Here is a 20,561-nt window from a genome sequence, read left to right on the forward strand (position 1 = left end):
GTTTTGGAGGAACATGTTAGTCAACAGAGGTGGTGATAAACAGTAGGGTACTTTCCTAATTAGGAACACTTCACAAGTAATCAATATTCTTTTTTATTTTTTTTTTTTTTGTCCTTTCATCTTATCCCGTGAGTTCAGGGTCGCCACAGCGGATCATTGTCCATTTTATTTTAAAAATTTACCATAAATAGCAACGGAAAACAAAGGAGGAATTTCACATTTGTGCGGCAAACTGCAAACAAAGTTTTAATGGTAAAAAATATGACAAAGAAACCATGAATAAAAAGTAATGACAATGGCCCTGTTACTTGGTATAAAACAAAAACAGCAGGTGGATGACACATGAACAGAGACAAATGTCGGCTGAAAAAGGACACAAAATGACCACAAACACGAAAAACAAAATGATTAAATTTAGACATAAATGACCGCAGAGAGACAATAAATGAACAGAAAGAGACAAAAAAACTACGTAATGGACACAAAAAAATTAAAAAAGAGGCAAATGACAGAAAAATAGACATCAAATGACCATGAATTGATGAAAAATTATTAAATGTAGACAAAATGAAAACAAAGTAATAAAGATAAAACATTAATAGAATGAAATTATTTTTTAATGACATACCATTTAAATGAATGTCCACAGAGATTCCTGTTGGAAATGAAAAACGTCGACCAAATTACACATAAAAAAACCATATAAGATAAAAACAATTAAACACAAACTGATTATTAAATTACCATGAATAAACCTAAATGACTACAAACAACACGGTGGCTTTATTTGTAGTTGTTTTCTTCAGTCTGTTGGTCGTTCACTCACAGTACATATCGTTTCCTAATGGTTTCTTACAATTGGCAGTAACTTAATGTGTCTGTGGTAAAACGCTGCTTTCTTGCTGTTGCCTCTTCACTGAAGCACTTTGGATCCATCATGTCGTGTTTAAAGTGCTGTTTAAATAAAGCTGACTCGGTATGAATCCTTGCCTCCATCACCTGCAGCAGGTGTCTCCATTCAAAAAGAAAACCCATTCAGTCAGAGCTAATTCCTGTTTATTGGATGAAAGAGAATCCACCGCACGTGCATAGAGCTCCACATCTGTGCATGAGTGTGTGTATCCAGAGCTATATTGAGCACATTATCCTCTGCTAAAAAATAAATCACCCACATACACACACACACGTGATAAACACACACGCAATTTTATATGAGCAGCAGAGAAACTGGGAATATTCAGGAGGCTGTTTGTTCTTGAAAGCAGTCACTGTCTATGTGTACTCGCTTATTTGTGAGGACCAGTTGGACCAGTTTCAGAACTCTACAGATTTTTTTGCACATTTCTGACAAACTCTAACCTGATGGTCCTGTTTGCTTTATATCTTTTAGTGAACCCTCTGTATTTACGCTGGTCTTGTTCTGCGTGGGGAGTCTCATCTGGACAACGTCCCACACTGGGGATAGAATTATTTCTTCATCCACCATAGCTGTTTTCCATGATCTTTTGCTGAGCTCATCATTCTGTTCTTTCTTTTAAAACCAAACCAAATAGTAGATTTGACTACACCTTTACCTCATCTCTCTGCTGGATTTGTTTTCTTTTTAAGGCTTATGATGCTTGTTTTTCTTTAGTTTGTCCAGGACGTGTTGGCTCTTTAATGATGTAGCTGCATGTTTTTAAAGCCAGAGTCAGTATTGGATTCATATTTCCTTTTGTTATAGAACTCAATTCAAAAAAAGTTGCAACAATGTATAACCCTAACTAAAAACCGAATGCAATTACTTGCAAATCTCATCAACTCATAATTTATTCACAAGAGAACATAAACAACATCTCGTTTTACACATCGTCCCAACTTTTTTTGAATTGAGGTTGTATTTTGTGTATAGTTTTTGATAATTTATTTCTTTTTGGTAATTTCGTGTTGGTTAGTATATGTTACTGAACAATGTAGGTTTAAAACTTAAAACTAAAAGCACATAACTTTCTAACAGCAGATGTTGTAGTGTTGCAGACCAACACGATTAAATGTGTGTTGGTTAAAATGAATATCTGTACCTGTTTCACAGGAATTAGCTCAAAGAACCTAATTAAAGAAATAACAAAGGTCCTCACAAAGGTACAAGTGGAAATGTGTGTGTGTGTGTGAGATGAGTCACAGATCAGTTGAGTGGGATGTTTGCGAACCCCCGGGTGCTCTTGCTCTCTCTTTCTCTGTTGACACATAATGCAGCTACTGACATATGCATGCTGTGATTCCAGTGTGTGTGTGTGTGTGTGTGTGTGTGTGTGTTTTAATGCACTGGCAGTGGTTGACAGTAATCTATAAAATGAGGCTGCAGCTGCATCACAAACACACTCACTATCTTCTTCACATTTATCTCAGGGAACTGATTATGACACTGATGATGATGATAATGATGATAAAACTTCAGCGGTGGAGGCATGAAGGGATTATGAGATATGGAGATACAGGTCCCTGGGCACTGACAGGTAACCTTCCCAGTCCTCCCATACAGGACCCCCAGACTAGGTTTTGTCCACATTTGTATGTCTTTTTGTGGTTGTTTTGTACATGGTTATTGTAGTTTTGTGTATTATAAACCATTGTCCCTTTTTGTTGGTTATTTTTTATATTCTCTTGGTTATTTATTTTCTTTTTGTCCGCTTAATAAAGTTTTACGCTTTAACTGAACTCTGTGACTTTCAAACTGTGAAATGAAAACTGGACATCTACATTTCTACAGTGAAGATCGTGGTATGTGGCGAAACTCTCCTGAGCAGCTTTTAATTAAACGTTGAAGAGGGTCAAGTTTGAACTTTAATGACAGAATCTGAAAATAAATGGCTATTTAAATGATCTTATATTTCAAATGTTTGGTATTTTTTAAACGTTATGACTGTAATTTTCAATACCACCGAGTGCAGCTCAACATTGCTCGCCCACACATCATGAATTAATAAAGAAGATGGGACCAGTGGACAAAAAGGTTAAAGGACTATAACGTCATCATATCACATAATAACAGTAAATTTTCCTTTTAGACTGTAAACCTGCAGGGATTCACACTCGCTTCTGACTCTGTTTGCTTCTCCCTTCAGATTGAGGTCAGTCTCTGCTTTTTGTCTTGTAGCCTGCAGACTCATTCTTTCACTTCACTGCTTCCTTTCCTCCCCTTCCTCCTCCACCCATCTTTGCACAGCACCACGGGGAGCAAACATGGCAGCGCCTCAGTTAATCACTGTTGTTGTCAGAAAGTTAATCTGGTATAAGATCCATGGACAGATTACGGCGGAATAGGCCGGTTGGCACAAACAGGTAAAAGTACATAAAAGTACAACAAATTCAACCATTTGGTTATATGTGTAATTCTGTTCTACTTTTAGTCGTTTGAATGTCTCTTTATGGTCATTCTGTGTTTCCTTTTGGTTGCTTTTAATCTCATTGGGATCATTTTAGTTTCATATGTTAGTTATTCTGCTGTCATTTTGTGTCTGCCATTTTGCCACGTGCTCAGACAGTATTTAACCTTTTTTGTGTGTCTGTCGTTATATTATGCTTTGTTCTTTGTTTTAACTTGAAAAATGAAAGGCTCAGAGTTGATTCAATTCCCCTTTAATTCACAGCCAGGTGGAGTTGGGGGGTGAATTCCTCAGGAGCACGTTCAGACAGGAATCAGAGATCAAATACCTGCATTGTGTATGTGTGTGTGTGTGTGTGTGTGTGTGTGTGTGTGTGTGTGTGTGGTTTCCTAGTCAACATGTCTGCAGATTTATTACTTTAGCACACATCAGCAAATTATATCTTGGCAGAATTTGCAAATTGACATCATAACGTTGTGTATGTTGTATACTTGTGTCGCTCACTGAGCTGAAATTAGCTGTGAAATCCTCAGTTGTGCTGCTGCATGTGTATATTTTTGTTTTTTGTGTTCAGAAACAGCTGCTTTACTAAGCAATGTGCAAATAAAGTGCTGCAAATAAATGTTGTAATGTTCTGGCCATAAGATTCCTCGTGACTTTGGTATAATACAGTATGTGCTTGTTCAAACTGGTGCTGACACACAGTCCTCTGTAACTTAATAAAAGCTGAACTTAAAAAGAATGACTCACATGTCTTTGAACTGCATTTTGGTGTAAAGAGGAAAGTCAGTGGGCCAAATATTTAATTTGTGCCCTAAGTTGTTATAGTTGTGCTCCTGAATTTACAAGCATAAACATAACTAACATTAAAAAAATATGCTGTTTGTGGAAGGTGATAATGTATAGCTTTAAACAATACAAAATACAATATCAGGTCTGTGAAATTAATGTGATATGACAAAGTTAAAATAATAACTACAGCTCCCATCAGAGAAATAACTATACTGCTTTATCCACCAAACTGCTTGTCCACGCCCATGAAAAACAGCAATATGAAGTGATTTTCAAAAGCTACAAACTTCAAAATCAAAGAAAAGTGCAGCAAATCTCACAAGGGGGAAGGATGGTCAGTTTACCGCCTAAATACAACCAGCACTATGTGTAGTAGGACAGTTAGAATGAAATTCCATGTACCAAGCACGACCCCAGTTCCAGGAAAGTTCGGACAATGTGTAAAACGTGAATAAAAACAGAACGGAATGATTTCGAGTTTAATGCCGGCAACACATCTCAAAATGCACTTTTGCCCATAAAGTTGGAATCATTTTGTTAGCAGACACGTTCCTCTTTTTTGCAAAGGTTAACTGTGGTTTAATTTTCACTGGGATATGTTTGGAAGAGATTTTTCAGTAACGTTTTCAGAAAATATAAAAACTATTTTATTCCAACTTTATGGGCAACAGTGTAGATGGAAGAGGATGATGTTCACCATTGTGTAGCATCTCCTCTTATTTCCTGTCTGGGAAGTGAGGAGAGCAGTTGCTGGAGTTTCAGGAGAGGAATGTTGTCCCATTCTTGTCTGATGCAGGATTCTAGATGCTCAACAGTCCTGGGCCAAATTTTGTTTTACGATGCACCAAATGTTTTCTACTGATGAAAGGTCTGGACTGCAAACAGGCCAGTTCAGCACCCGGACTGTGAGGTTCCTGTGAAACCATGCTGTTGTGATCCATTGGTTCAGTATTGTCCTCTGAAATGTGCAAGTCCTTCCCAGAAAGAGACGTTGTGTGGATGGCAGCATATGTTGCTCTAAAACCTCCATGTACGTTTCAGCATTGATGGGGCCTTTCCAGATGTGACTGTCCCCCCCAAAACCATCAGAGATGCAGGCTTTTGAACTGTCTGCTGATAAAAAGCTGGATGGTCCTTCGCCTGTTTAGTCCACAGGACACGATGTCCATGGTTTCCAAACAGAATTTCAAATTTGGACCACAGAGCAGTTTTTTACTAGTGCCTGCTTTAAATGCAGCGCCACGTGAAGATCACACGCATCCGGTTTTGACCTTCGGCCTTGTCCCTTGTGCACAGAGATTCCTCCTGATTCTTTATCTTTTGATGATATTATATACTGGGGATGGTGGGATTTCAAAGTCTTCGCAATTTTACATTTCAGAACAGTTTTCTGAAATTGTTCCAGTTTTTAGACGCAGATTGGTGAACCTCTGTCCATCTTCACATTTGAGAAGCTCTGCCTCTCTGAAATGTCATGTTACTGAGCTGTTACCAATTAACCTGATTGTCAAATGCTCCTCCATTTGTTTTTGATGTGCAGCAATAACGTTTCCAGCCTTTTGTTGCCCCTGTTCCAACCTTTCTGAGACGTGTTGCTGCCATTAAATTCCAAATGAGCTAATATTTTCCATGAAATGGTAAAATGTCGTTCTACACATTTGTACACAACTTGGAATTGGGGTTGTAGAGTTCATTTATTATTTATTTACATTTACAAGTTACCACAACTTAAATTTTATTCTACGTCGACGAACCACTAAATTTGTATTTTTATCTTGGTATTTAATGAGGTGGTGGCAACAGGTCTCCTGAATTACTTTGGAGAATGTTGGCCTAAATAAATACAGTGGAGTGAAATAGTTCCCTCTGAACCAAAGTGGAGTATAAGTACAACTGTGACTTATTCCTCTTCTTCTTGTGTTGACTTTTATTGATCGCTCTCTCTCTGCTACGAATGGATGACGGAAGGAAGGACTGCGGGGAAAAATCACTTTTAAAGATTTCTGCGAACGTGCTGCGGCTTCTTTTCATTCATCCAGCATCTGAGGAAAAGAAGCGGGAGATGTGACACATTAAGCTCACGCGGGGTTCGGTTTGTAACGGTCAAGCTGTACCCGAACCCGACCTGCCCCCTCGTGAGGATCACGTCACACACCTCTCTCTCTCTCTCTGTACCCACCAGCCTAGCTCGCCCCCAGAGACCACGGTGAGGCTCCAGGGGTAGAGTTACAGAAAGGGGGAGGGGGTAGAGAGACCTCGACAAAGGGAAGAGGGGGAGAGAGAGAGAGAGTGAGAGAGAGAGAGAGAGAGAGGGAGGGGGGGTCGCGTTCCTGTGAGAGGCTGGGAGAGAGAGAGAGAGAGTGGTGGAGTGAGGTAGGCTCGCAGTGACGGGAGGTGGATCTCTGTGTAGTGGAGCAGCTTCAGCTAAAGCTAACTAGCCATGTTGCTGTCGCCGCCGCAACTGCTCCTCCCGCTGCTGGTGGTGTGTGTCTGCTAGCGGGCCGCCCTGGACTCCCTATCCGCCCTGAGGTGCATCATGCCCGGCTGGAAGAAGAACATCCCGGCCTGTCTCCAACCGGACCAGGAGGGAGGTAAGACCGAACCAAGCTCGAACCGTGCAGGTTCACACCGACCGGCGAGTGTTTCTCTGTGTGTGTGTGTGTTTTTTAGTGCATACCTGTGTGTGTGTGTGTGTGTGTGTGTACTAATTATCACAAGTGCAATCTCTCTTGCAGCGTGGTTTGACGGCGCCGGTGGAGCTCGCGCAAACGGCGGCTGTGTCGAAATGAGTGGAAGTTGGTAACTGATACGGTTCCGTGTGAATGTTGTCTCGTGTTATTCTGACGCAACGGGTGAGGTTCCAGTGACGTTACGGTGATTTTCTTTACGTTGTGTGTGTGTGTGTGTGAGAGTGTGTGTGTGTGTGTGTGTGTGTGTGCGCGCGCGCGCGCTGGTAACGTGTTAAGAATGTTCACCGGTTACCGAGCGAAGTTAGCAGGGCTGCTAACCAACTGGCTAACCATAGGTTAGAACGGGTGGTGCTGGTCAGCCGAGGGTCTGCTGCCCGTGTGTGTGTGTGTGTGAGTGAGTGAGTGAACCACCGTCATCACCGGGCGGCCGTCGGTGTTTACCGGCGTTACAGTGAAATGTGTGACTCCTCCATCTGAGAGACGGTGCACGGTCAAATGTAGGGACAAACCCTGATGGTTTCATTAAATATTGACAGGTCAGGTGTAAATGCTTAACACACTCGGATAACCTCCAGGTTCTTCTCCGTTAAAATCTGGGACTGAGCTTTTAGGCAGCATACTGTAGATTATGGTGATGTTATATTCTGTGGTGTGTGTGTGTTGATGCTTTAAATCATCATAGAATGCAAACTGTATATTTATGTGGCCTGCAGTATAAACGTTCCCAGGGTTTATTGTGATATTTGAAAGTATTGAGAGCAGTGCAAACACAAACAGTTGAAACACAGAATATGGATAAATATTCCCATCTAGGCTCCATTTTCGTATCGTTTACTTGAATCCATGTGGCTGGATACAGTAGTTTGATGAAAATACCACTATATTGAAGTAGTTTGTTGCTGTTGTTACCTTAACATCTGCCATGATCTCCTCTTTATGTTGGTGCAGTTTGTGTTTGAGGTGGTGGAACAAATTTACTTGCACGTTTTCACCCGTTGCTGCTTCAGCTTTCTGAAACAACTCGCAAAACACAGATGTCTGACTCACGTCTGATTTGTCGCTGAATGGTTTCCACATGAGAGATGAAGCTCTTTTTACTCAGAACTTCTTCAGACTCTTCCGACATCCTGCATCCTTGCATTTCACAGCTACATCAGCAACCAGATGGTCCTGTGTTTGTGGTTTGGTACCTTATTGGAAAAGGCTGTGGTGCCACTCTATTAAAGCGTTTATAGATTAAGCTGTGATTAATGGATTTATTAATATTTAATATATAATTTACTAAAGTTTGATAAATTGCCTCTAAGGCAGCTATTTCTGGAAAGAATCTGCAGGACATGTGGACCGAAATTATCTATTTAAAAATAATTTTAAGTAAGGAATCTCATAAGAAACAGCCCTACATGAATCTTTATTGTATGTATATCATAAAGTGACTAATACTGTAAGTGGAAAGATGGATGTATTGTCTGGTACCAGTGTGCACCGTTTGAAGGTGGATGCAGCTAACTGGCCAATTACCTCTGAGCCTTTTCAGTTTGGGGGTCTTAAATATAAAGACAGTTGTAGTTTTTACCCGAATTACACATCAAACTAAGCTTTTAATCAAAGCAGACAGTGTATAATTTAAACACATCTTGATTGTTTCAATTCAAATTATATGTGGTGATGTACTGAGCCAAAATATGCCTAAATTGTTCAGTACTAGAAATGGAAATTAAACGGAGGCAGAGCTACACCAACTTACCTAAAAGTACTATGCAGGCCTATGTGCTGTAAAACGTACTTTAAGTCCAAACGTATGGCTACTGCAATGAGAAAGTGATTTCTCTAAACACATCAAGTAGAATTAGTAGAAAGTAGAAAAAACTCTAAATCTGACGTCTTCTTTGCAAAACTAATTATTGATGAATAGAAAAACCTGCAGATCCATTCTATATTAAAGTAATCTTCCCAGAAGGAGCTTTAGTCCAGTATAAGAACCTACATGTTCTTCATTCCCATGAAGAACCTTTCTGTAGTGCTCATGGAGAGATGGTATAATCGTCAGGTGTACAGCTTCCAGCTAAATTGTGCTGCAAAAATAATTCTTCTCTAAAATATCAACAGTCAGATGTGGAGTAAAAATAGATAAATGTAAATAATAAATACATGCGCCATAAGATACACAGTGTACTACTAAATATTACTAGAGTAGCATCTAACAGTCAGGTTTATTTGTTTAGCAAGATATTACACAATGGGGTTTACATGTGCTCCAACTAAGGTGAATATGTAATACAAATGAAATTAAAAAAAGAACCCTAAGAGATGAAATTATGCAGAAAAGTAGCAGCTATGAAATTTTAAATAAAGCTTTACTAAATGTATTTATTTTATTTATTTTAAATGATTTGATTTTTTTTTTTTTAGCTACTCCTAATTTTGTGGGTGTTGTTTTGGTTGTTAATGAGTTTTTCCTTCATTGCACCTGTTGCATATTCAGATGCACACATTTTGTCTGCCCTTTAAAACATGTCAATCATTAGCCCATATTGGAACCATCTTTCTCCGATAGAAACTAAAGTAAGGCTCAACCTTCCGCCTTCAAATGTTCCTGTAGATACCATGATGACCGTGTCAGGGTCATGACTCTAAATTCTTACCTGGCGAGTCCAGAAGGGACCAGCACCTGTCTTCCCTCGGGCCAAAGTCAAGGTCTGAGCTGTGGCCAGACCTCGGCTGTCTGCTGCTCGACAGGAGCGTCCTTCCCGCACCCTCCCTACAAACATTCATCCAGATGGTGTTAGAAATTGACAACGGGGGCCTTAGGCCATTAATGCTTTAGTTGTGTGATTTCTACAGATGGACCGATGATAACATGCAGAAGCTCTAGAGCTGTGAAGCCAGTGTTTCAACACATGACGTTGAAGCTTGTGTCAGATGAAGAAAACATGGTGACTGATAATGTTTGAAGCATCACATATGCTTTACAATGGGCTTTATTTAAAAGCCCATAGCGGCACAACAGGATACATATATTAGTCAGTCCCTCCACTAACCTATTTAGTGCCTATATTCTTTTCAATTCCCACACATATTACTGTCACAACTGGTTGAACTCCATTTGATGATAAGGATCATGTGAAATGGTCCAGAACAGCTACCAAACACAGACCTGGTGGTGAGATGTTTGCTCAACATATGTTTAGTCACATTCAAATGAAATGCAGTAAAATCCAATAAAAATCATGAGCAGTGACGCAGATGAACATGTTGTGTTGGATGTTACATCCAGTGTGTGTGTGTATGTTACAGTGTGTTTGATGGTGATTACAGTGTGTGTTAGTGTTTGTCACAGCATGACATCATCCCACTGTTTTAAGCTTTTTGACTAAGAAGCAGAGAAAATGGCTCACACACAAATACACACAGTAACACACAACGTCACAAACCATTTTCTATTCAGCTGGTGCACACTGACACACTAACACACACTGAAACACACTTACACGCTGAAACACACACTGAAACACACACTGTCCTTTAAGAGGTGCTGATGTCAGAACTCTGCTCGTCTTTGTGCTCAGGATTATTGAAGTAGACCTGAGTCCTCTGAGTGTGTGTGTGTGTGTGTGTGTGTGCCCGCACGCGCGTTTATTTTCCTCAGATTAATGTATTATCCCTATCGTCTCTGACACATTTTACCAAGACACCCTCTCTCTCTCTCTCTTTTCCTCTCGCCTGTTTCTATGTCGCTCTCTCACTGTGACTCTGTGGAACAAACTGCTGACTTTATCATTAGTTTTATCCACCGCCTGTTCACTAGAGGTTGGAAACACAGGTCAGCTCATCATGCATTACGATCACAATATTTTACAACTAACAATTCTGTGACACATAATATACAGCAGAAAAGCAAGAAGATGTGCATGAAAGTGCACATCTCTAGTGCAAGAAAATAATCTTTTGAAACACTATGTTTGCAAAAACATATAGTTCTACGATGATGTAAAGTAACAGTACACTTGTTTCATAAAGTAACTGCAATATAAGGACAGGAAGCTGCAAACAGCCGTAAACATGATAAAATGTTTATTTGGCAAAAAGGAGAACAGTTGGACTAAAATGTCTGTAGTCTGAACCAGAGTTGGGAGCAACTGTGTTAGTTGCTCGTGGTGAGTGCAGGCCAGCTGCATAGCAGTGTGTGTGTGTGTGTGTGTGTGAGATTGAGAATTGGTGAATGAGAAGCAGTGTAAAGCACTTGGGTACCAATAAGGTAGAGAAGCGCTATGTAAAGGCAGAGACTTTACCAGTGTCCTGTGTTTAGATACAAGGGAATCGTGCACACAGTTTACTACTATATTGAGTCTCAGCTTTAACATGAAAATGTTTACATGAATATAGAGAACTGTGTAGGATTTACAGCCTTTTTAAAATAATCAAGATTTTTTTTATGATTAATACTTCTGTTACATGAGCTCCATTGTTTTTATGCATTGTTTTAGTTTTGAGAACAGAAACTTACATTTTCACTCTCATCAACACATAACGCGTGATTGTCCTGTAACATTAGCACCCAGAACTGCATCGGCCGCAGGTGAGGCACCGCATATTCAAGTGACTGGGTATTTACTATGTTGATTGTGGACTTGGAATCTAACTGTACATAAATACCTGTTGGTTGAGGCTGCAGTGCAGATGTGTTCTTTGTCGTCTTCTCAATCAAACCATGACGATAGTGAGCAAGTGAACGCATGTTAGTTGTGTTGCCAGCATTTAATGTTTTCTGTTGATCACAAAGTCTTTAGCGAACCGTCTTAGTCTCACTGGGGTAAAATCCAAACTTGGAGAGTTGTCAAACGTTTGCTTTGAAAGACACTGCTGCATCTCTGGTTTGCTTTTGTTCCACCATGAGACGGTTGTCCTTCGTTTGACTATCTCCAGTCAGTTAAGTGCACCCACAAGGACTTGGCTGTTAGTGTCGCTATGATAAGTGAAAATGCTGAACAGGCTTAGATTCACTTTAGATCAATTGTACATTTGAGATTGTACAGATTATAAACTGGCCTGGTCTGACAGCCTGAAAGACATCGTTTACCCACAAAAAAAAATCAATATTATATCAGGAAAGAATAGGTTGTATTAAATTTTTGAACTCACCTTATGTCAGGTCTGAGATCAAAAAAAAAAAAAAAAAAAGCAGATATACTGTATTTGCTGTATCAAATCTACACAAACGCAGAACCAAAGAGAAATCTGAAATTCCATGGCCACAGTTAACTCACTTGTACAGGCTTGTGCAGGTTGGATGCAATATTTCAGAGGCTCTACATCTGGGGGCAAACAAAACTTTGTGTCACACTGAATAATGAAGCTGTCACAGTTTAGTTTGGGAGCATAGGTACAGTAAATGAATTCTTTCCTCACACCAGCACCACACTGGCAAAAACTAGGCCAACAGACAGTCACTGATAACCCAGCGCTGGTTCTGTCCTTAGAAAGTGACTCGGAGAGTGCTCAGAGTAGCAGTCTGAATTATTGGTGTGACTTTTTTGATTGATTATCTTATTGATCAACTTAATTTTCAATGCTGAAAAATGGAAGGTATACAGAGGATTTTAGTGTCAGCGTTATCATCTCTCAGTCAGAACACTCTCCATCTCTACATCGTGATTTTATTTCTGGAATGTTTTCTTTAAATTTCCAGCAGCGCAGACACACAGTTTAAGGTCACTGTGAATGATTGGACACTGGAACCGGTTCTCAATTCTTGTCTATAATCTATAACATGGTCAGTGACACAAATTAGCTTGAGCTTGATTTCAGTTGTATGCCACCACCACCTAGTTGAGTTGCAATTCACATGCATGTCTGTCTAGACTCACTTTCGAATCAGTTTATCCATGAGTCCAATTGGACATATGAACCAAACTTTTCCCTCCAGCTGTTCCGGAAATCCCATGTACACTCATTAATAGAACGAACAATTAGAAAACAACAGTTAGATGTTTTATAAAGCAAATGATTTAGGAGGAAGCTATTATATCAGTGAGATTCTGGGTGGGCAAGCAGGTCAAGAATCAGAAAGGAAGATCACAAACCATGAAAACTAATCAATGGAAGGTTTGTATTAGGGATAATAAAATGTTCAGTTATGTGTTTATAAAGGTCAAAGAGTAAAGGATCACCACGATTCAGCCACATGTCAAAGGCTTCATTATCATTGATGGGATAAATGTGTTTTTCTATGACACGAGACTTTGTCTGATATTTACTTATTTAAATCACAGTTAAAACAACCAGTTATGATAAGAAGAAACTGGATTCTTAAGACTCAATATTTATGGAGCTTCATTAGTCCCACGTGCTTTGCTTTGTTAAAGCTGTGTTCAGCTCAGAAAGAGAAGAGAGAGAACATCAACACAAACCCCCAACAAAAAAAGAAAGAAATTACCTTTGATTTCTGTTTAGATTTGGTAAAATGTTATTACACTGAATCCCCAAGTGCCACTATGTGAGAATTTACTTTTCTCTTCCAAGTCAGACTTTTTGGGCTTAACTGAGTGTTTGCTTACATTCTGTTTGTCTGACAGTTTTTCCCTTCTGGCCTCATCTGTACATTTTCCACATCACTGCAATGAAGCCTCTGAGTGAAACTTCTTCACAGTGGTGAAACAGTCAGACTGTAAAGATAAAAACATAATTTCTATTTAAACTACAATAGAATACTGGATCTGCTTTTTGTCCTTTTGTTACATCAAGACTCTTACAAAAACACATAGCAGTGTTTCAGTGTAAGAAAAGCTCAGGTGTTTTTCTTAGTAAAGCTCCTTTCAGACATCCAAACGATATCTAGAGGAGGTGTATGTGTGAACACAAACACGCTAGTCTGTTGGCCCTGACATTACTCTGATTTTACTCAGCCAGCTCCCTAATGCAAAGTCCGGATTATCTCCAACTGAGCTCATTTGTGAATAGAGGAGGTAACGCTCCGGAGAATTCGCCAAGCTGAGTTTGTTGATGACGTCCATTTCCTGCGACCGCCGGGTAACCGGGCAAATAAAAAAAAAAACCAAGGTGAAGAACTCATTCATTCACATGAGCACATCAACAATGTCGAACTACAAGGACAACGAAATTTGTGAACTTGTGTTGCTAAGGGCAGACCTAGAAACCGTCAAGCAAATACAAGGAACAGCACAAGATCTGTTGTATACGACCAGATTACAATGCAAAACGCTGTCCACAGCTTTGTTTTAGTCCCATGTCCTTCCCTCTGCTTGTGTGGCAGGACTCCACTCCTTAACCAAATACACAGAGTATTTCTTCACAGGTGAGAGCGCATCTCGCTTGGACCATCTCCTGATGTTGGCTACATGTCTGAAAGGGAAACGCCAGACAATGCCAGGACCTCAAGCTCCTGACATTCTCGAGAGTTCGTGTCTAAAACAGGCTGAAAAGTAGCAATACCACCAGCTAGAAAGGCCAAAAGTAAATGATTATAGAATGTGGTTTTGGATTATAATTATTAGTAAATAAATGTATTTGTCACTTTAATGGTGCAGCTGGTAAATGTGGAGAAAAAAGGTGGTAGTTTCACCCTAATCATGAGCTAAAAATAAATAAGTAAAATAAAATATTTATTTTGTGTCATTAATCTGGATCAGCAAATTAAATACAGCTCTAAGATAAATGTGGAGTAAACAGTACAATATTTAATTCTAAAATGTAAATGAGTTAAAGTATATAGTTTACTACCATGGAAATACTCAACTAACATAAATCTGAAAACTAGTGAACTACAGAACTGGAGTAAATGTAATTAGTTGCTTTCCACCACTTCATACACACACACACACACACACACACACACACACACACACACACACACACACACACACACACACAAGATAACACACACATTCCCTCACAGTCCTGGGCAGCATCCAGGTGGACAGGCGAGCTTCTGGCATAAAACACACTCATTGATTTTCTACTTGGATAAGCTCAGCGTGGACACACATGCACGCACACACACACACACACTATGTCTCAGTGTGTCTCTAACTGTCCGGCAGTTGGTCTGACACTGAAACCTGGAGCGCGAGAGAGAAAAGACCGTTTTCACTGGTTTCTCTGAACTGTTTTATCCTTTGTCGCCTTTAGGAAACTCAGTAATGTCTGTGTTTGTGTGTGTGCCAGCTGCAGGAGTCTGATAACTCTTTTTTTTTTTTCTTTCTGCCACTCACTGAGGCTGAGAGGGGAGTGTGTTGGAAACATTTTAGCAGTGCGGTGCTGCCTGTCCTTGGCCGAGGAATATGTTGATCCACCTTAAACCCCTTTTCACACATACAGAGTCTGCAGAAGCAGCAGGATGTCAGTCAGGGTGAATTTTACATCATTATTCAATCTGCTGGTGCTGCTCCCTGAAGCTACAAGACTCAGGCTAGTAGGAGGGGGATTTTTAGGCAAATTAATTTTAATAAAAAATAAGGCACAACACAAACACTACTGACTGGTGAAGGGAATAACAGTGATTGTCTTGCAATGGCACAGGGAGTGGGTTCTATTAGGAAGCAACTGAACTGTCAGTTCTTGAAAGCGATGTGTTAGAAGCAGAAAACAGTGGCAGAGTTAGGATCTACTATGGTCGAACAAAGAACAACTGGTGAACTGGAGACAGGGCCATGATGCATATGTAAATCTAATCCCACAGATGAGTTGCTGTTGCACAAACTGCTGAGAAATGTAATGACAGGTGTCTGTGTGTGGGAGATGCTGGTTTTAGTGTTGGAAACCACAGGGCACATAGTTAAAGGGAGAACATGCAGATTAAATACATTTATTGTTTTTGCCTTTATGTCATGCAAGTGTCAATAAATTCTCACACTTGCTGAATAATTCCGGGCCTTACTGTGGTTTTCCATCCTATGTGGCGTTAAAGGATCTTAAATTATAATCTAAACCCTGCAGACAACTTGTAGATGATGTGTTTGTCTCTCATTACTAACAGACATGTTTGTGTGTAATGGACCTTGATCCAGTCCACACGAAACATTTTGTTTAATTTTAGATCTTTTCGTGTCTTTTAGTGGGGTTGTTGTCAAGCTGTTTGTCCTCGTCTCTCTCTGCGTTTAGGTTCAGGTTGACCTGAGCCTTCAGGGAATGAATGGAAGTCAATGGGGAGAGAGAGGGATTGTGCGTGTGTGTGTGTTTCTGTGTGTCTCCATTAGGAATCAAGGTCAGTCACTCAGCAGTCCATTAAGACCACGGGTTCTCTCCTGTCTCTCTGCCTTTTGTCCTGTTTGTTTTCTAGGTCTGTATGTCTGTTTCTCTGTCCCTTGGGCTTCATCAATCAGTCTGTCTGCCCCAGTGAATCATGGATAAACCTTTGTAAGTGTTTGACTTTCGAGGTGTCTAAAATGTTCAGTTTTCTATACAGAGTTCTGAATGCAGCTGATGTCTTTGCAGGCTGCAGCTTCTTTGAAGGACCAGGAGGTGGAGTTAGAGGATAAACCGTGTGTGTGTGTGTGTGTGTGTGTGTGTGTGTGTGTGTGTGTGTGTGTGTGTGTGTGTGTGTGTGTCTTTTGCAGGATAGCATGGATAATCTGATTATACACACACATGCATATGTGGAGGAGGCGTCCAATCATGTAACAAAGCTGCAGAGGCCTGAGAGCAAAATGCAAATGAACCTACATTTGTCATTTTTAGCAGCACTACCTCTCTCTCTATTTCTCCGTGTCAGTAAATGTGACTCGACCATCTGCCTGGCTGTCAGATCTGTCAGGATGAAGCATGGGTGAGGCAGCTCTTGGGCCGTCAAAGCCCACTGGGTTGTCTGACAGGTGAAAGTGTCGTCATGCCTAATGTGGCAACTCCTTTCTTATTGGCCTAAACCAACATCGAAGCTAAACTAATTGTTCATTTTCACTACGTAATTCTGGAGATTTTCCCTCAAATTTTATTTTTATTTTTAAAATAATGTCTTTTCTTCTCAAGTGTTTTGTAGTCAAGTAGTGAAAAACGGTCACGGATGGACTGGGAGAAATTGGGCCCCATCTGTTTTGTTGTTGTGTTTTTGGTCATTTTTTGGATGTTTTGTCTGTTTTTGGGTGCTTGGCCCTCTTGAATAGTTCCAGGACATTGTTCATTATTTTTTAGCCATTTGTGTCTTCTAGCTGAGCTCTTAAACAGGTAAGGATGAACAGTAGCTTCTGAGGTTTTGGCCCATGGGCCCACGGTAACAGTCTTAATATAACACAGTATAATATTCCTTTTTGAGTCAAATTTTTGCCTGAGTGTGTATAATCAGGACAACATACGTGCTGGAGTGGCATGGTGGTGGAGTGGTTAGCTGTGCTGTCTCCCAGCTTTAGGGGCCAGTTGAAATCTGCCTGCCGGCTGGAAGTTTTCCGTGTGGAGTTAGCTTGTTCTCCCCGCGCTTGTGTGGGTTTCCCCCAGGTTCTCTAGTTTCCTCCCCACAGTCCAAAGACATGCAGGTTGATTGGTGACTCTAAAGATAATGGATGAATGAATAGATTAAAACAAAAATATTCAATGCAGAAATATGTCTCCTGTGAATGTGATTAGCATTTTTTTATTAGTAGATAATCGTGCATTAATTTGTAAACATCATTTTACTGTTGCAGCTGGTTTGGGGGGAGCTTGTGTCTTTTAAATGGCTTCAACTAATGACTGTTATCTTTACCAGTCTCCGATAACTGTGGATTCATAAACATCACAAAAATGTAAATGTTCACAGGAATTGCTGTATCCAACCACCATCCAATAGTTTGGTAATATTACAAGTAGGGCTCTCGATAGATTACATTTATTTTTAAATCACAATTAATTGCATAATTTACATAGTTAAATTGTTACCACCTTTTATCTTAAGATTTACTGTAACACATTTTAAGTTGTAATACTCTTGTAGATATAAACGTGGACACATTGTAAATGTATCATTGGTGGATGGACATCAGACAGCTGCACCTTTATGTTTGTTTGTTCGGGGATAAATTACTTAACAAACTACTCTTATTGGCTTTTTACCTGAGTTTAAAGTGTGTGTACTTTCACAAACACATGCTGACCTGGGTGTTTTGCCTCAGCTGGGTTCTATCTCCCACTCCCCTAGAAGCATCTGCAGCCCCCCCCTCCCCCAGATTCACATCAAACACAATGCAAATAGAGAAGTACATCCTGAAAAAAATGTCACTACAAAAATGGATTTCACACAAGTGTGTTGAATGGATGCATCCCATGCTGAAAAAGGGGGAATTGTTTGGTCTGTTTCTCTGTTTGGTGCAGGAGGTGCAGCTCTACCATTCAGGCTCAGAGACACTTTAGGATGTCTGTGGGACAGTTTCAGGAGCTGCCGTTTGAGGAAACAACATGAGTGAAACATTGAAGCAAATAACAACAGATGGTGATGAGTCTGTGCAACTCTAACATGTTTCTAATTTTGTCCCGCACAAACATAATTTCACATGTTTTATCAATGCTCACTTGTTACTAGGTTCACCTCCAAACATTAGAGTTATGCATTCACTGACAAGGGATTTGCACATTTGGCACACGTTGGGTTTTCCGCTGTTTGACGTGATGAATTCAATAACGTGTGGTAACATTGTATTAAACAAGGACACAACTCATGTTTGCCGACATGGGGTTTTGTGGTAAGTTCAGTAATTTGGATTTCAGAAGTGAAACATTTGATGGCACACAGTTTTCTCACTTCATGTTGCTCAAACAATAAGATAATCAATTGTTTAACTAACTCGTGTATTTCCTCTGAGGGTTAATTTTGTCTAGAAGGCTGTGTGTGTGTGTGTGTGTGTGTGTGTGTGTGTGTGTGTGTGTGTGTGTGTGTGTGTGTGTGTGTGTGAGATTGTTTCTGTCTGCATTTTTCCCCATGCAGTGGGGGTTCCAGTGTGTCAGTGCATGAAAAGAAGTCAACACACACTCCTTCACACACCAAATATGGCTTCCTGATTGTACCCCCTGCACACCACCTGTCAATCACTGTCAGTTTCAGAGGGCAAAGGCCAGAGTTTACAGTGGTTACACTATGCATGTTTTCACACATATATCCAATCTGTTTCCTGTGTCTTTTGTCCAGTTGAACCAGTTTATTGACCGGTGTCCAGTCTAGTGTTGGTGCTGGGAGAACAAATAGCCACCGTCAGCTCTCTGGTGTGTTTGTACAGCTGAACAAATTAATGAAATCCCTCTTTCTTTATGCATCAGTGGTGATAATTAATATTCCTTAAATCTCACGCCATCATTTCCCTCCCTGAAATTCCCAGGAATCCACTGCCTGAAAGATGATATGAAGTCCACTTTGTCTGATATTAGCTCCGTTGTGTCTTTGATTTTATTTGCGATGAAACGTACCTGATTATTTTTCTCCCCATGTGTATGATTAAATGTTGTCCAAGCCTCTGATCAGTCTGTGTGCCCTGCCAGTTGCCTCAGCCATCGTGTCTGAATGGGTCCTGCTTAGCTCGGTAAGTGGCAGCTATTTGAGCCATCTCAACGGATAAGATGAAAGGGATGGAAAAAAATGATCTTAATTGTAAACTAGAATCACTGGATTGCACTTTGTGTGCCTCAGCGAAACAGTCAAGTAGCAGTTCTTATGCATTTCTGTCCAGATTCATATCCTAATCATTTCATGCATGAGTCCAAGTGGACGTTTGTGCCAGATGTAATGAAATTCCCTCCAGGCATTTTGGATATATGGCATTGAGGAGAATGGGATGGACATGAGGTAACAGTAACCTTGATTTCAAACCACCAAAAAAATAATCACTTCACTTCCTTGAGTCCTGAGAGAAGCCTGTGGCTAATTTGAGCATGATAAGGTCACATTGATTTTGACATTTGACAACTATAACCTAATCAGCTCATATCAGATTTTAAGAAATTCCTTGATGCATGGCAAGAGTGGGAGAACAGGACTGACATCATGTCATACTGACCTTGACTTTTGACCACCAAAGGCTATGAAGAATGTCCGTGAGTCCAAGTGGACTCTGCAGGATTCACGAGGCCTGAATGAAGGTAAAATGTGTTTATGCCTCTATGATAGTTTAGTATCTGTATTGATAAGAAACAATTTGAAAATGAATAATACTCAGTTCTAATGTTATTTCTTTCCTGTCAAAACTCATGTCAGATTTTTTTTACATTCATTCCTCAGATGAGGTGATGACAGACACTTGAAGGATGCTACTGTAGCTCCAATCATACCCCAAGTATAATAATTGGACACAATTATCACAGCACATGGGACTGATTTTTAGCCCTGCTTGGCCTCATTAACAGCACACACGGTCAGATACACATGGGGTCTGTATAGAGCCAAAATGCTGTGCCAGCCTATAATCAACCCATGTGGAGTCAACATGGACATGACTCCACTTTAGCTGTGCTATCGTTTATCCTGGACACTTGTAACGCTCTTCATCTTATATTACATGTGCTTTTTTCAAAACGATACTCTTCATTACTTTTAATATCGGCACTATTAACAATTCATTTTTTGGGTCCTTTTTGCTTGCATTGAGTGAAATGTTAGTAATGAATATTTTTGCTTTCGGCTCACAGTCAACCTTCTCATATTTCAACAGAGCAGAATCTCACAGGAGTTTTTTGAGACTTCAGACCCTTTGAGTGGTCTGGGGCCATGCTCCCCCATACGAATAGCTTGTATATTTTAAGG

The 20,561-nt window shown here is 40.1% G+C and overlaps 1 protein-coding gene across 1 annotated transcript in view; it reads left to right on the forward strand.

The window, feature by feature from the left end:
- Nucleotides 1–6,476: 6,476 nt before the first annotated feature.
- grip1 (glutamate receptor interacting protein 1) overlaps nucleotides 6,477–20,561 on the forward strand; it is a 60,277-nt gene continuing 46,192 nt past the window's right edge. The window contains exon 1 of the mRNA XM_067490698.1: nucleotides 6,477–6,748. Within this exon, the coding sequence (XP_067346799.1) occupies nucleotides 6,694–6,748 (55 nt within the window). The 5' untranslated portion in view covers nucleotides 6,477–6,693. The remainder of the gene's footprint in view (nucleotides 6,749–20,561) is intronic.

The sequence above is a fragment of the Channa argus genome, chromosome 21 (assembly GCF_033026475.1).
Source record: "Channa argus isolate prfri chromosome 21, Channa argus male v1.0, whole genome shotgun sequence".
In the NCBI taxonomy this organism is placed as follows: Eukaryota; Metazoa; Chordata; class Actinopteri; order Anabantiformes; family Channidae; genus Channa; species Channa argus.